The sequence below is a fragment of the Passer montanus genome, unplaced genomic scaffold (assembly GCF_014805655.1).
Source record: "Passer montanus isolate IOZ18808 unplaced genomic scaffold, ASM1480565v1 scaffold21, whole genome shotgun sequence".
Lineage (NCBI taxonomy): Eukaryota > Metazoa > Chordata > Aves > Passeriformes > Passeridae > Passer > Passer montanus.
Window position 1 is genome coordinate 2,635,329 of NW_024366703.1, and position 9,538 is coordinate 2,644,866.

At 51.0% G+C, this 9,538-nt stretch overlaps 1 protein-coding gene across 4 annotated transcripts; it reads left to right on the top strand.

Moving 5' to 3' along the window:
- The first annotated feature begins 304 nt into the window (after positions 1 to 304).
- Positions 305 to 8,955, top strand: TMEM72 (transmembrane protein 72). Of its 4 annotated transcripts, XM_039709446.1 has the most exons (5): positions 305 to 752; positions 4,605 to 4,671; positions 5,080 to 5,151; positions 5,826 to 5,965; positions 6,147 to 8,955. In XM_039709446.1, the coding sequence occupies exons 1-5, from the start codon at positions 683 to 685 to the stop codon at positions 6,605 to 6,607; spliced, it is 810 nt and encodes a 269-aa protein (XP_039565380.1). In that variant the 5' UTR covers positions 305 to 682; the 3' UTR covers positions 6,608 to 8,955. The 4 variants fall into 4 exon arrangements, with proteins under 4 accessions (XP_039565380.1, XP_039565381.1, XP_039565382.1 ...); XM_039709447.1 differs by lacking the exon at positions 5,080 to 5,151; XM_039709448.1 differs by lacking the exon at positions 4,605 to 4,671 and having other exon boundaries at positions 308 to 752.
- The last annotated feature ends 583 nt before the right edge of the window (positions 8,956 to 9,538 follow it).

Consider the following 9,538-nt stretch of genomic DNA (forward strand, 5'->3'; position numbering starts at 1 on the left):
TCCCTTGCTGTTCTGTCCCAAGTCTGTGGGACCCCTCTGAATATGTTTGATCTGGTTCCCGTGGTTGCACATCAGCACAGACTTCCCAAGCCGTGCTAGCTGGAGCCTGGACGGAGAGCAGCAGCCTCGGCCGGGGCTCAGCTGCAGGAGGCACTGGGCCTGGGGTGCCCCTCGTGACTTGCCAGAAACGTGCTGCTCTCTTGCCAGGAGCAAACATCGTCATCCTCACAAATGGTTAACCTGCCGGGAGCTGCACAGCACTAATGACTTCACGTTCATTTAATCAGCTTGGGCTTCCAGAGCGTCCACCTCAGGAGCAGGGAAGGCCGTGCACCCCTGCTCCCAAAGCCGCACCCCTGCCTCAGCAATCATTAATCACCCCGGCCGAGAAGGAGCAGGCGGCAGGAGGAAAAGGCCGGCTCTCCGCAGCCCCCACGGGAGCGGCACAGGCAGCGCTGGCCGGTTCCCTGGGGTGGCAGCTCCTTCTCCGACCACCCTCCCCTGGGAGGCCCTGTGGAGGTGGCCAGTCCTGCACGCACTGCCCTTTCCTTCGGGAAGGTCACTCAGTCCAGGGAACGGGAGGCTCTGCCTGCTCCTGGGAGCTGCTGGGCTACGCCTGAGCTGGGGGCTCTGAAAGCCCAGGAGTTCCTGCCTGGCTGTACCGCAGCCTTCATCCTTCGCCATGCAGCACAAGGCATTTTGGAGTGCCCTGGAGTACACCTGCCGATTGCTGGGCATCTCCACCGCAGCAGGTAAGAGCAGATTCTCTCTTCTTTGGCACTAAAAGGCACTGAGCGGATGCCGGGACCTCCAGGCTGCCTCCCTGCCTTTGGCCAGCTGCAGCCACAGCCCCATCCCATGAGGGGGGACAAGAAAACTTGCTCACTTTTGCTTTTGGACTCAGGGTGGGAGAGTGGTGGTTGCCTGGCTGGGTTCTTTCCAAATGCTGTGGGAGGCACAGTGAGACATCAGAAAGGAAGGGCCAACATTCAGAGGGCAAGAAAAAGCATGCCAAAAGAAAAAAAAACAAACCAACCAAAACAAAACTAAACTGTATTCTTCTAAAACAGACATAGTCATAGGGCAAGATGTGAATGAGATTGAAAAGCAAAATACTCATGGCTGTGCAAAACTGCCGGGCTACACTGTGGGATGTGAAGATGAAGGAGGAGCTCCTTGTAGTGTGCACGGTGAGATGTCCTGTGCCAGGCAGGATGGAGAGGTTCTGTCCCAGCCATCATGGCATAGTTACTATAAAAGCATGGCTCTGCCTCTCTAGCAGCCTGTCGGGGAGCAGCTCAGAGCAGTTCAGGTTGTAGCTGCAGTACAAACACCATAAATTTACCCACCTGGTACCTGGGGTATCCTCCCACCTGCTGCCAGGGGCTGCTTTGGACCAGGATGTTCTGGGTTTGGTGACACACCCAAGTGCTTGGTTTCAGATGAAATCCAGGTGTTTTGAACCAGATGTCAGACACAGTGTCTCACTCAGGAGGATGAAACACCATTTCACAGATAGCATCTCCAGATGGGACTTGGGGAATCAGCCAAAGCAGAGGGCTCAGGGGTTGACTCTGGCACTGCTGCTGACTAGCTGTTATGGGACAGGACAGGCAGCACCCTCTGCCTCAGTTTCTCCATCAGTAAAGCAGAGATCAAAGGGTCTGATTTGTCTAAAGGCTGGAGGGTGAACCAGAGGTTCCTGGTGAGAGGTGACTTGAGGTGGTGCCTGTGGTTCCTCTTTCAGAACCCCAGAGATTTCAGTCAGACACTGCAGAGTAAGTCACAGCAGGCCCTCCTACATTGTATTTCCTTTATGAGCTGCAGACAGTCATGAAGAGGCACTTTGCTCAACCCAGGGACAAAGTAGAAAGCACACAGGTCAGCTGAAGTGTGCACAGGTTCCCAAGGACACGGCTGGGGTGATGGAGGCTCTGGAATGTGCTTTAAAGGACTGATACTGATAACAGGCAGAGAGATCTGAGTCTCTGAGTTTATACAAACTCCCAGTAGATAAGTGCACGTCATGGTGATACTGCAGCACTGGGAGATGGGACAAAGCTTTAATCAGGAAATGGAGATCACTTAGTTTCTTCATCCCCATGCCTTTGGGCCCCCATGAGCCTCACACTGGTCATATTCTCACTTAAAACTCCAAGGAAATTCACGGAGACCCTTCTGGCAGAAAATTTGAGCTTGTTGCCATGAGAAAACTAATGCTAAACCAACAAAATTGAAAGTAGTTTACAATGTAGAAATGTGTTAGTGGAATATCATCTTTCTCTCCTGCATGTTTTCTTTTCATCATTCTGCAGCATCTGCACATCTTTTTTTAAATTTTTCTTTAAATGAGTATTGCAGTTATCTGTCTGCTTAGCATCAGGTCAGAGAGAGCTGCACTACAACTCACAGTGCTTTTCCATAGGTCTGGTGCATACCCAGTATCACCTGACTTTCCCAAAAGGCCCGTGAAGACTGAGATGTGCCTGTGTTTTATTCCTCTGTGTATTTCAATGGAGTAAGAAATCAGCTTGATGCAGTGTTTAGTGCCTGATGAGGTGTGTGAGGCTTTTGAATGAAATGGAAACCATGCAGAAGAAATTCCCATGGGTTTTGTTTGAAAAAAAACCCTGTGAAATGGAGAGTGCATCAGCCTCACTAATTGATTTTGAGAAGGCCTGGCCAGCTCCTTATGCTGCTAGTAAATACAAGTTACCCACATAATATAAACCTCCCCTTCCCCCAGGATCTTGAAGTGTAATGGCTGTCTGCAATGGTGAGGCTGCAGGGCTTCCTTTGTATCAGAAAATGGCTAACTGGTCTCATGGCAAGTTAGCCCAGAGTCGCCAGTCAGCCCTGTGATTTGCTGCAGGGTTTGCAGCATCTCTAGTTCAGTGATTCTAGGCCTTGTGATTTTTGCATCTAGGAAAGATTTCCTACTTATTTCTTAATTCTCATGCTTTCAACCATTTAATTCCTAATCATGTGCCTTTAGCCACATGGTTTGGACAAGATCCAAATCAAGGCAGTGACTAGTCCAAACAAACACCTCGAAACAACCCTTTTTTTCTTGCAGATTCTTCATCCAAACAGCTTTGTGGATAAAGCAGAAGCTGTGCAAAAGGAGGAAATCTCCCCATCCAGAGCAGAGGCTTGAGCTAACAGCCAAGCTGTAGTATTCTGTATTCATCCACAGCGTCTGAATGAATGAATGAATGGGAATGAATGAACTCCACATTTGTAGGGAAGATTAAAAAGAATGGTCCTCAGTCACAAGACAGTAAAAGACAGTACTTTGCATGTAGGATTACACAGCTCTTGCAGCTTCACAGCCCTCTGATGAGACTGATTTCCCTGCTCTGCTCAGGGCTGGAAAGCCAGTGTAGAAAGGTGGCACATGGGTCCCACAAGTTCCCTTGGCTGACAGGGGCCAGCAGCTGCAGGAGACACAGGGAAAACACAGAGGGATTTCTGTCAGCCCAGATGGGAAAGCTGACCCTTGGCATTGACCTACACTGCAGTCTGGATGGACACTGATCTGTGTCCTTCTTTGGGAGCCTTCTCCAGATGGGGCAAACCACAGCTCAGAGAAATGGATCCAGCCTGCTCCTCAAACCTTGGCCAGTGTGCACGGAACAGGAGCAGTGGTGAACTTCCTGAGCACCAGTGGGTGGGTGGGGACTGCTCACTGAGGGATGGAGGCATCAGGTGCAGACAGAGGGTTGCTCTGGCTGTGAAAGCTGGACTTCATTCAGCTCCACATGGCTGACACTTGTGCCCTGTGAATTAGCATGTACTGACCAACTTGCTGCAGCTGGTGTGAGGCATTACATTTCTGCTCCATTTTAGAAATAATCTTGAAGGGAACTGAAGGATGTTGAAGAAAATTTTCCATCCCCTGAAGCTATTGGCCAATCCATCAAAGATTTTAGCCTTGCTAATACTTTTAATCCCACTAAAACTGACTCCCTGGTGTTCTGTACTGGCTGAGGCACTGAGAGAACGTTCATTCCCTGTTTTTAATCTGCCTGCTCCCATTATATGTTTTTCTGTTTGCCTAGCAAGGGATCCTGATGCTATGGCTACAGCCCTTCGTGAAGGCAGCTGGCACAGTTCCCCTGCTCTGCAGCCTCGTGTTGGGTGCAGCAGGACTGGGCAAGCAGGGAGGGCAAGGGAGTGGGGCTGGCAGGCCCCAGGGGGACCTGGGCAGAGGAGGATGGGGCAGTGGGCCTGTGGCAGCTGAGATGTGGCAGTATGGCAAAGAGAGGACACTGCTGCTCGCCTCCCGCAGCTGTCCAAGGCCAGCTGGTATTCCCAGAGCACCTTTCCCAGCCCACACAGTGGCAAGGCTGCCATCAGAGGGGTGCAGCTGGGATGGGTTTCAGGGCTCTATGTCAAGGGCAGCGCTCAGCTCTGACTCTTCTGGGTGGGTGTGTCAGCATGAATCACTGGTGCTGGCAGTCCTAACATGCTGCCCTGCATGGAAGAAACTGCCTTGCTAGCCCCTGGGGAAATGGGGACATTTATCCTGGGAGCTGGGAACTAACCCAAGGGAACTGGGAATGAACCCTGCAGTCAGCACCTTTCCTACCTTCTCTTTCTAGTGCTGATCGGTGTGGGCGTAGAGACCCTGCAGCGAGGACAGTTTAAAAGCCTGGCTTTCTATCTGCTGTGAGTATTTTTGCCCTTGAAATCAGAGCTGGCTGGGATGACAAGGTCAACCCCTCCACCATATGTAGCACCAGACTAGACTGCAGCAGCAGCAGGAGACAATGTCCAAGGCTTTGGGTATTTCAGATCTCCACACTGAGTTTTCAGAAAAATAAGCGATTTCTGTTAGGAAAAGAAATGCTACTGCAGAGTCAGGCAGGCCAGAGGGAACACTAGCTGCAAGCTGATTCCCCAGGGGCAGAAGGGCTGTGAATTTTCCACAAACCAGATGAGCAGAGGGTGTTCAGACCCCAGCATACAGACTGTGTTGAGAACTGGATAGTAAATTCTGGCCCCCTGTGCCCTTTCCACCCACCTTCAGAACATAAGCAAACACAGCCCTGCTCCCCTGACAGCTCCACCTTTCAGTTTTTCAGGGGTTGCAGTTACTGTCTGTGAAGGCTTCTTCTTTATCAGTTTGTTCCTGGAGATGTGCTTCACGTGAGTAGACCCTGCCCACTACTCTCCAGCCACGGTGGGACCTCCCAAAGGCACCTTGCCCCTTACAGGCAACACCAGATCTGGGGGAGCTGCAAGTGCCAGACCAAAGGTCCTGCCCCAGTGCCAAGGCAAGTGCACTCAGACAGGGGGGAGGTAAATGGGTCCATGTGCACAGCCATTTAAACCTGTATTAACCCAGGCTTGTGCCCTAATTTCCTGAGCATCAGCACAACAAATCCTGGTCTTCAGCATCTGCTTAACACAGTGTGTAGGCACAAGGTACCAGGGTTGGAGGAAGAGCCAGATCTCCAGGGTGAGCTTCAGCTCCCTCCAGAGAAGTTAAAGTTTAAATGTCAACAATCCTTATGTCCTTTTCAGAGGCTGAGCACTGCTGCTGTCTTCCAGCAGAAACTCAAAACTCCTCACAGCTTAGAGGCAACACCTTACTCCTAATAGTAGGCACTTGATTAGTGAGGCACTGAGATGCTGGCCTCTGGCAAATGCTCTTCTCCCAACAGGAGATGTTCAGGCTTTGCTCATCTTCCCTGAAAAGCACACCCATCTTCTGACAAACCAGAGTGAGGATCTGCACATTTAGATGGGTCGTGGTTAAGACCAAATCTTGGCATATGGTTGGTGCCTCATGCCACAAGGACCTCTCTTTCTCTCCCCAGTAACAAGCCTGAATTCCTGGCACAGGCCTTCTGGAAGCGAGCTAGATGCCCAGGGAGCTTCCAGAAATTCCTGGGGTACACGCTGCTCTCAGTGGCTTGCTTCCTGCATCCTGTCCTCGTCTGGCATGTCACCATCCCTGGTGAGAAGCTTGGGTGGGGAGTAGTGCAGATGGAAGAGGAGCATGGTCTGTCAAGGGGTGGGGTGGGGATGTGCAGGGAGCTGGGCTGGTGGCTGATGGCACTGGGCTAGCCAGACCAAGCGCTGCTTGGCAAGGCCTTCCCACTAGCCAGAGCCCTCAGCCAACACAGTCTTGTCCCCAGGGTCCATGCTGGTGCTCACTGCCCTGGCCTACTTCCTGCTGAGCAAGAGGAGGAAGAGCCCAGGGCACAAAGACACACATCCCCAGGCGGGTCAGTACGTGGACCCTTCCGCCACTGAGGCAGCCCCAACCATCATTGGTGACACGGAGCAGACCTACACCTTCCACGGGGCCCAGAGGGAGCAGCACCGCTCACTCCTGGGCCACATGAAGAGCATCCTGAAGGGCAGCAAGGACAGCAGCTCAGCCCCAGAAACTCCTGTCCAGCCAGCAGCCGTGCCAGGCCCTCGCAAGCAAGTGCACTTTCAGGAGAAGGTGGTGCAGATCATCCCCTCTGTCAGCGAGGACTTGGAGGATGTGGAGAGTGAGGCTGAGGAGACCACATCGGACACAACACCCATCCTCACCCCACCGGATGCCCCCATCATCATCGCCCCTCTCAGCTCTGGCGGCCTCTTCTGAGCCCTCAGCAGGAATGAGGACAGGACAGACCTGCTCCCCTGGAACAGAAGCTCCAGCAGCCAGCGGGCCCAAGGAGGTGGCCCTTTTTGCCTTCCGTACTTTTGGGGTGACAGCTGCACCACCCCCTCTTCAAGGGGCTGCGTGCACTCCCTGGTCCCCTGCACTGTGGCAGGCCAGGGGACAGGCAGGGTTCAGCCAGGGTAGTGCCAGCACAGCGAGGTTTCTGCTCCCACAGCCTCACCCTGTGCACTGCACACCACTGCCATGCTCCTCCTGACATTGCAGCCACGGTGTGTGCCTCCCTTCTGGCAGACATAGGCAGCAGGAGGGGAGACCTCCGTGCCCAGGAGCAGCCTCTTCTGGGGCACTTGTGTCCCTCTGGCCCTCACTGCACATGGCAGAGCTCAGGGCTAGGCTGAATTCAGCACTGCAGCCTGCGGGTTCCCTCTCAGCACCTGCACCCGCTGCAGCAGCTTGAGACTTGCAAAACATATTTTGGAGGTGGGCTGAGACCAAGCACACCCCTGGCATTAGCACCTGCTTAGTACCTTCCCAGGCGCTCTGAGCCCAGCAGGGAAATCATCTCTGGCCTTGGGAACACCTAAGCAGGAGCAGAGGCCTTCCAGTTGTCCCCTGCTTGGACAGCCCCCTTGAATTAGAAGATGATATGGCAGCCCAGGTCCTGAGGTTCAGCACCACACTGGTACAGCAGACTGTGTGTAACTCCAATGTGTGTAATTATGGCCCCCAGAGGGGAAAGGCAATAATAAAATTACCATATTGTCCCACCAGTTCCTTCCATGCCAGGTCTTCCCTGAACCCCTTAACTCTGGCTTAATCCTGGCATAATTTCTGCCTTTTGAGGACCATTCAGTTGTAATCAAACATTTCCCTCCTATTCAGCTCCCACCTGAGGACACGTGGGAAGAGCTCAGGTAGCTGGGTTCCCTTGGACATGGGACAAGAAGCCACACTGTCACTGCTGTTGGGATGAAAATCTATAAATGCTCTGAGCCCAGACACATAGCATTGGGGGAAATGATGGTAATTAGAGAAAGTTCCTGGGACCTGCTAGACTATTTATAAGATAGAAGCCAGTTAGCTGGCTGTTTATCATGTAAATACATTATTTCTTCTATTTAAGATCTCAGTTCTCCAAGAGGCAATCACCATGTTCATTTAGGAAAGCAGTGTAGGTCAAAGTGTAATCAGAAGGCAATTGAGATAAGAAACCAGTGCTACTTTTTAATAAACTCTTTTTAAGTGACTTTTAATTTGTGATATGGATGAGGAAGAATATGAAAGATATTGACTCACAATATTTGACTGCCTGTGTTTAATAACGAAGCTGTTGACAAGAGCAGTTTATGAAGGGTTACACACACTTGTCAGTCCTACAATCAGACATAGACAAAAAACTTTTTGTTGCATCACCAATATTTAAAATAGTAGCTGGTATCAATCTGCTCTAAACATGATACATGGATTAGAGACCTCCTGTTTCTGGCAGCAGAAATTAATCTCCCACCGCATCATGGTGTGCTGGGGAAGAGTCACGTACACATGTGCCTTTAGGGTGGATTTGCACCTGTAAAAATATCTTTAGAAAATTGTGCCCGGTTAACACTGCATAACTGATAGCAGCAAGCCCAAGATCCAACCACAGCTCCACCCTCCACCTGGTGTATTCCTCACATTAGGAGATAAAAAATAAAGCTATTTTCCTCTGAATCTGGTGACAGACATACCTGCGCCAACCAAGGTCCCAACCCACCCATGCTAACAGGATACCCACCCTGGCCTACTTTGCCCAAAAAGGCAGAGCTGGCTCCACAGCTTCACCACAAATCTGCTCTGCAATTAAATCCACTTTGATCAGCAAAGTCAGCTTTCTGCATCATCCAAGGCTCTTCTTTGAACATTGCTTAATTAATTGCACACAGGCAGATCAACTTAATTGAAAAGTCACTGTTCCCAATATATGGAGCAATCTGCTGACTGGAGAAGACTGTATTGCTGTAGACTCTTTTCTCCTTAGCAAAGCTCCTGGGCAGCCTGGGAACAGATGCTCTGCCACAGATTTCATCCTTCATCCCTTACTCAATCAGCCAGCCCCATGATTTGTGCCTGTGGGGCAGCACACAAGGGGTGAAGCAATGTGCTGGCAGCTCCTTTGGCACTTGGAAGTTTGTAGGGAGCAAGTTTCATTTTTTTCTGTGAAGTGCTTAAAATGCATTTGCAGTTTTTAGAGTCTGCACAATTAGATTTCCATTTTTAGGCTCATCTTTTAAAAGCCTGTTGTAGGTCTCCCTTCAGAACCAAGAATGGAGGAAGCTACAGGTGAGATGTTTTTTCAGGCTTCATGGAGCCAGCATTGGACCTGGTTGCTTTTCTTGAACGCTCCCTTGTGTTGGCCTGGTTCTTCTCTAACCCCACAACTAGCTGGCTCAGGAGATAGAGGCTGGGGAAAAAAAAACCCTTATTGTCTTTTCTGTGGTATTAAATTGCCTGTTCAGTTAAGGTCCGTGGCTGACTCACCCTGGAGTCTGCCAGGAGTTTGCATCCGTGCTGGTGAAGTGGCTGCTCTCCCAGAGGCAGAAAAGCTGCACCTCAAACAGCACTTGAGCTGCTTCCCAGGTTCCCCCTGCCAAGGAGTCCATTTGTACATCCCTCTCTGCTCCTCACCACCCATCCCACTCCTGGTGCCACCTTCCAGCTCCATCAGTGTACAGACCTGTTAGCCCAGAGGAACAATAATTAGGAAAAAGAAAGCAGGTGGCTATCTTCTTGGGTAATGAGCCAAATAAATTCAGGGAGGGCCAGCCACAAATTAAGGGATGGGGGATAAAAGAATCTCTTTCAGAGTCAGCAGGCTGTTGGAGCAGCTCAACTGCTTAGAGAAACAAAGCCTCAGGCTTTCTTTAAAACCCA

What these genes read in the sequence shown, in the direction of transcription:
- TMEM72 (XM_039709446.1), top strand. Translation starts at nt 683, where the DNA reads ATGCAGCACAAGGCATTTTGGAGTGCCCTGGAGTACACCTGCCGATTG. An exon ending in GGGCATCTCCACCGCAGCAG is followed by an intron (nt 753 to 4,604) that starts GTAAGAGCAGAT and finishes TTCTCTTTCTAG; the next exon opens with TGCTGATCGGTGTGGGCGTA. An exon ending in CTGGCATGTCACCATCCCTG is followed by an intron (nt 5,966 to 6,146) that starts GTGAGAAGCTTG and finishes TCTTGTCCCCAG; the next exon opens with GGTCCATGCTGGTGCTCACT.